Source organism: Cicer arietinum, chromosome 8 (genome assembly GCF_000331145.2).
Source record: "Cicer arietinum cultivar CDC Frontier isolate Library 1 chromosome 8, Cicar.CDCFrontier_v2.0, whole genome shotgun sequence".
Taxonomy (NCBI): domain Eukaryota; kingdom Viridiplantae; phylum Streptophyta; class Magnoliopsida; order Fabales; family Fabaceae; genus Cicer; species Cicer arietinum.
Window position 1 is genome coordinate 20,921,922 of NC_021167.2, and position 6,905 is coordinate 20,928,826.

General features: G+C 35.7%; 1 protein-coding gene across 1 annotated transcript in view; it reads right to left on the reverse strand.

Annotated features, from left to right (window-relative positions):
• The window catches only part of LOC101502446 (ribosome biogenesis protein NOP53-like), a 10,646-nt gene extending 5,197 nt beyond the window's left edge, over positions 1 to 5,449 (reverse strand). The window contains exons 1-10 of the mRNA XM_012712055.3: positions 5,228 to 5,449; positions 5,043 to 5,089; positions 4,842 to 4,928; positions 4,015 to 4,213; positions 2,448 to 2,620; positions 2,286 to 2,334; positions 2,166 to 2,191; positions 1,980 to 2,060; positions 1,770 to 1,880; positions 1,567 to 1,658 (exon numbers count right to left, since the gene is read on the reverse strand). Of these exons, the coding sequence (XP_012567509.1) occupies positions 1,567 to 1,658; positions 1,770 to 1,880; positions 1,980 to 2,060; positions 2,166 to 2,191; positions 2,286 to 2,334; positions 2,448 to 2,620; positions 4,015 to 4,183 (701 nt within the window). The 5' untranslated portion in view covers positions 4,184 to 4,213; positions 4,842 to 4,928; positions 5,043 to 5,089; positions 5,228 to 5,449. The remainder of the gene's footprint in view (positions 1 to 1,566; positions 1,659 to 1,769; positions 1,881 to 1,979; positions 2,061 to 2,165; positions 2,192 to 2,285; positions 2,335 to 2,447; positions 2,621 to 4,014; positions 4,214 to 4,841; positions 4,929 to 5,042; positions 5,090 to 5,227) is intronic.
• Between the last annotated feature and the right edge of the window lie 1,456 nt (positions 5,450 to 6,905).

Sequence of the window (6,905 nt, forward strand, 5' to 3'; positions counted from 1 at the left end):
TGTTCGTGTCATTATCTCCTTAGCTGTAAATCTAGATTGGCCCTTACACCAACTAGACGTCAAGAATGCTTTTCTAAATGGTGAACTCGAAGAAGAGGTATACATGAAAATACCACCTGGCCTAGAAACTCCACAAACAATTGGCAAGGTATGCAAGCTTCAGAAATCACTGTATGGTCTTAAGCAATCCCCACGTGCATGGTTTGAAAGACTAACGCGAGTTGTTAAGGGTCACGGCTTTACTCAATGCCAAACCGACCATACAATGTTTGTCAAGCATTCTAGTGAAGCAAAGGTGGCAATATTTATTGTTTATGTGGATGACATCATAATCTCAGGCAATGATGACGACGAGATAGAAGAACTCAAGAGATTTCTAGCTAAAGAATTTGAGGTCAAAGACCTTGGACACCTAAAATATTTTCTTGGGATGGAGATTGCTCGTTCCAAACATGGAATCTACGTATCCCAAAGAAAATATGTGCTAGACCTGTTGGAAGAAACAGGAATGTTAGGGTGCAAGCCAGCAGATACACCGATGGAACCTAACCTTAAATTGGCAGAACAAGAAGGCAGCCTCCAAGTTGATAAGGAGAGATACCAAAGATTGGTAGGAAAGCTAATTTACCTAACTCACACAAGACCGGATATTGGTTACTCAGTGAGTATGGTAAGTCGTTTCATGAATAAGCCAACTGAAGATCACATGAAAGTCGTGACTCGAATTTTGCAGTACCTCAAAAAGACACCTGGGAGAGGTCTTCACTTCAAAAAGGACCCAATTAGGAGTGTGAAAGTGTTCACAGATGCAGATTGGGCTGGTTCGTTGACTGATCGCAAGTCAACAAGTGGGTATTGCACATATGTGTGGGGAAACTTGACTACATGGAGAAGTAAAAAACAGTCGGTGGTGGCAAGAAGTAGTGCAGAGGCTGAATTCAGAGCAATGGCTCATGGCATTTGTGAGGGAATTTGGTTGCAGAGAATGCTTAAGGAATTAGGAGTACCAACAGATTCCACCATGAGCCTCTGGTGCGACAACAAGGCAACCATCAATATTGCAAAAAATCCAGTCCACCATGATAGAACGAAACATGTGGAGATAGATAGACATTTCATAAAAGAAAAGATAGATGGTGGAGTTATTAAGTTGGAATACATCCCTTCCAAGAACCAAATTGCAGACATACTGACCAAGGCCCTTCACAAATCTAATTTTGAGAACTTAAGGTCCAAACTAGGCATGATTGACATCTACTTGCCAGCTTGAGGGGGAGTGTTGAATTCCAAACTGTGGCTGAGGATAAGTCATTTATTACTGATTATTCTGTAATTAATTTATTATATTATATAGGACAGCTGTAGGGAATATCAAGGGACCTTGTACAGTTAATTCCTTCTATTTAATTCTGATCTATTTATTAGACTAGGTAATGCTGTATTTAAACCAGAATTTGTAACCATTTTGATTCAAGAAATGGAAAGATCATTTCCTCAATAATTCACAGTGTTACTAAGAAACAGTATTTAAACAGAGTGAGGCTCACTAAGCTTATATTAGCTTACATTTTCTCGGATGCAGCATCTCCATTTTCACCCTCATTTTCAACATTATTTTCATCGTTGTCACTCCCATCATCCACGTCAAGAAAATACATCTGCCAAAAAAAACAAGGTTACTGAATAAGCAGGGATAGAAACGCAAGTTCCATAAATGAAGGAAATTTTTCATAATTACATATTACATATATGAAAATAATGCGACTCACATCTTCTTCAGAAATAGCTTCTCCAGGAACAGTTAAAGGCACTGGTTCAGGACCCAATTCGTTTTTGTATATTTTTTGCATTTCTTCCGCAACAGCAGAAGCCAACATGTCCTGGTTAAACAATAAAGTTCTTAAAAAGTTTCACCATAAATCGTACTAAGACAAATATCCCTAACAGCAAAGCAACGCATAATTTCATTATAAATCTACCTGATGACTTTCATGTGAGGGATTAAATGAGCATCCTGGAGGATCAACCTCTACCGCTGGAATAAGAGAAGGCTTTGACACCTGCCAAGCAGACCGCAATCATATTATCAACCGAAACACTATCAAGTGCAGCGACTAAATTGAATAAGAAACACTAAATAGAATCTACAATGCTATAATGTGTACCTTTTTCCCCTTCTTGTTGTCCTCATCTGCAAGACAATATAAAAGAATCCTAAGGTTAACATCACATTACTTTAATATAACAAAAATGTATACTACATACTTTAGAATTAATATAAGTACCTTTATCAGCCCACATATCAAACATGCCAGAATCTAAAATGGAATCATCCTGATATAGATTACAGACAAAAATGTCAATAAAACAAATTTTAAATGAGGTCAAATATGATTGCAACCGAGCATATTATTCAGCCTTGCTGCATTAAAGAACATCTTACTGACCTTATGACTATCTTGATTGGTGGCTAAACTTTTAGACACCACTTTCCGGTTTTTAGAGCTCTTCTTCAGAGTAGAAGATGGCACTGGAATAACAAACTGGTTTTTCTGTAGTATGCTATCAACACGGAGCACTTTTTCTCTGTGCTTTTCAATCTTCTTCTTTACCGCAAGATCTAGCCACATCAAATTTCACATAAATTCACAACCAAGGATCAATAAGAATGCGAATTTCGGTTAAACTTATTCTGGCAATACAGTATTTTCCAACCAACAATTCAAGTAGAAACTAGAAAGACAGATAATTAAAATTTGATGTGTGACACTGACACTTAAGATTGAAGGTGTGTCTAGTATGGGATGTAAATTTGCACCTGTAAGTAGCAATCACTACACATACTGTCCCATATGGGGACCCGCGGATGGGTACATTTCCCCGAGGGGGAAAATTCCCTGAATGAAGTTTGGCGATAGAGACGGGGATCACTAGCCCCTCCCCTCACGGTCCCCTTTCGATCTTAGTTGCGATCTTGCTTTTCCCCCCTCCCAAACTTAATCAAGACCTCGATCTTGACAACATTGCAATATCCTTTTACAAATATATACAAATGTGTTAAAATATGATCTTTTTGTCATCTTTTCAATAAAATTTAAAACCAACATAATTTGAAACAAAATAACACATCTTATTGCATTTTTATTACCATTATTCCCAATAAATCTCAAGTAAAATGAAATTCATCCTAAAAATAATATAAAACTTTATAACTTTGCTAAGTTGATGAGGTCCCTAGAGGGATCTATGGGGACACGGATGGAGGAGAAAATGTCCCTATGGTGTGGAACGGGGATGGGGGACGTGAGTGGTGGGAGCAGCCTTTCTCCTCAGTCCACAGCGACAAAATGTAGGACCGGTGCCAACAGTTCATCACCAAAGAAAGGAGTCACTGAACCGAGATCACTAACAACCCCCGGGAAAAGTACGAAATGAAAAAGGCTCGATTGGTACGATCCCTCCGTCACCCCAGAATAGAAGGGGTGATCTTGTACTTCTTGTCCATATACTGATAAGGGATGTATGAATTCTCGAGAGGAGAGAAACCGTGATGGTCCTGAGCGGGGAAGACCCCCTGTACTTGGTTGACATCGCTAAGTATCCAACAATGAGACAGACGCGTGGTTACATTCAATCACTTTTATTTTCTCAAATTATTAAATTATTGACTATATCCACATATTAGTGTTTTAATCATAGTGTCTATATTTATTCATGTCAGTGCTTTATAGATAATTCAGCATCATCCACATAAACTAAAATAATAAACCCTTTTTTCTCTCTTAAAATCCCAATCCAATACACCCCCTAAAATTAAAAACACTTATCATATACAAGCTTGTGTAATTCATTAAAAGACACAAATAATTATATTGATGATTTTCCAACTTTTGTTGCATAATTTACACTTCCACATTCACCTAACTCATAGTCAGCTATTTAAAAATAAAAATAGAACGTAATAAAAAATTTATTTTTTTTTTTTAAAATAAAGCATAATAAAAATGAAAGTACCTTTGGATTTGTCTTCGAAAAAGAGGGAATCACTGGAAACAGCCTGAAGGGAGCCACCGGAAAGAGCGTCTTTTGTTGATTTCTCAAAGAAATTTTCAATGTCTTCCGTGCTTATGTTAGCCCTCCAAGCTTTCTTACCCTTCCTTGAGGTTTTCGCTTTCTTTCCCATTTTACAACACTACGATTCTTCAGTTTTCAACTGTTATCACGTTTTGGAATCAATTGATTTAACAAATAAACAGTGGCGGAGCTTAACTAAAAAGTTTGGCATGGCCGACATAAAAATGCAACAAAGAAACTTAAACAAAAATGCAACAAAACTCAAAAACCTTATATGCAACAAAAAAACTCAAACACTTTATATGGACATAAAATCAAACACCTTATGTGCAACAAAAAACTCAAACACTTTACATGGACATAAAATCAAACACCTTATGTGCAACACAAAAACTCTAAACAAAAATCAGCACTAACGTCTAATTGAAACTTCAAATCAAAATTCCAAACTCCAAATCAAAGCTCCAAACTCAACACTAACAAAATAAGCTTTAAATTTCATGCTGACTGAACAACACAAGCAAAAAGTAGAATTCCACAAAAATATCGGACACTGCCATATAAGTTAAATTCTTAAGATAGGTAAAACTCAACAAAATGGAGAACTCAAAACTGACACAGGAGCGACGAACTAAGAAAAATTGAAATCAAAACTAATAGAGTCAGAGGACCGACGAACTATCAAAACTAACTAACAGAGGAGCGACGATTCAAACTAACAGAGATAGTTCGTCGGTCCTCAGCACTAACAAAATAGAAATCCGAACCTTTTGAACAAAGAGCGATAAACGGCCACAGAGGCAGTCAGGCAGAGGCGGCCGCGCGTCTGATTCTGGAGGAGGGAGAGAGTAAGGCTGTAACTTGTAAGCAAAAGGGCGAGTGAGGAAGAAAGAGAAAACCGAATTAGGTTCAATTGTTGTAATTTTTTAGTTTTAATAAGGGCATTTTAGTCATTTTAGTCATTTTACCTACACATTTTTTCCTCCTCGCGCTGTCTCTACAAAGCTCCGCCCCACTGGACTTAAAAACAAAAAAAAAGTCATAGAAATAGCCAAAAAAGCCATAGAAATAACCAAAAAAAAGTCATAGAAATAACCCAAAAAAATTCAAAACAAATACAAAATGCATAATTTCTATGGCCATAGATTCTAACATATATATAAACACGAGTAGATAGATAAAGCTCATTCAGCTTTGCTGTAGGAACATGCACTGAACTATCTCTCTCTCCATCCATTTCTTCTACTCTAAATTTTCTTCCGATTTTCATACTCTCGCATTGTTTACACTTTTTGTTGCACAATTTCTCTTTCTCCATTTCTCGCGAACAAATCCTTTTCCTCTTTCTCTCTATTTTCGTTCTTTGTGTTGTTTGGGTTTGTTTAGAAGGATGTGGTTCAGCATAGAGCATATTTAAGCACCGTTTGATTAAACACGTGCACAATATCTTATCGTACACTTCCCACACCGGAGCACGCACACACTGTCTCTTGTCAAAACATCACTTAGTTTGTTGTAAAAATTTAAATGGATTAAATTAAATCTCCAATTATTAAATTACTCAGGTTAGTATCTGACGTTAAGTGGTTAAGTGGAATGTTAACTTTATTAAGTGTTTGACGTGGAATTTGATTTGGATGATCATGTGATTCAATCTTAATGTCATTTTTTTGGAATAGTCGATATTAATAATGTTAATATTTTAACAAATTATTAGTAATATGGTTATAGTGACGATTAAAACATTAACTCCTTTATTATTCCACTCTTTATATGAGTTGATAAATTGATTGAAAACCTTTACAAAAGATGAAACATGCGGAATAGATCGAGGAAACAATACATGATATGCAACATAAAGTCAAAAATTTTATGATGAATACGATAACCTTCAAGGTTTTTAACAAGTGTAGTAACAAAAAAATAGCAAAAAGCATATTTGATACTTTATGCCTCAACTATGAAGGAAGCAAACAAAAGCAGGAAGCCAAGGCAAACCTGCATAAAAAAGTATGAACTTTTCCATATGGAAGTAGATGAGGACATCGAGAAAATGTTCTCCAGATTCCAAAATTTGGTCTCTGGGCTAAAGGTTTTCTAAGAAAGTTACCCTACAATTGATCATGTCAAGAAAATCTCTCATATCCCATGAGATTGAACTAGTATGAACCAAAGAAGAAGTCAAAGTCACTTTCTCTCAAGTCTAAATGGAAGAAAATAAATTTCAAGGCTCTACAAGCTATGGAAGACTTAGAGGAAAATGAACTTGATGATCAGAGTGAAGACTTAGATGATGAAGAACTATCATTCATCTTAAATAAATTCTAGTGCATGTGGAACAACAAGAAGAAATCATTTCCAAGAAAAGATTTTAGATGATAGAAAATGCATGATGGCCAGATGATGACATTATCAGAGGATGTTATGCGCTTCTTTAGTCAAAGGATAAGTCTACTATGAGCAAAGGATGGTGAAGTGTAGACTTATTGTCAAAGTGTTGACTTTATCAGAGTGTTGAATTTTATCTGAGTGTTGACTTTATTAGAGTGTTGTATATATTATAATGTTGTCTTTTAGTAGAGGGTTGACTTTATCAAATTGTCAAATTTGATGCCAAGATTATCAACGCATAATCACCTGAGTGAACTTCTATCAAAAGCTTCGACATAGATGCGTTGAGAGCATGCTTTTCAAAAGCAACTATATCTCAATAGATATGTAGTACCCCAATTTTGTTCAACTAATAAAAAATAAATCAAAAAAATAATAATAATGTTCATTTTTTATAATATGTCAAATTTTATGCCTTTTATGAAAATTTAAAATATATA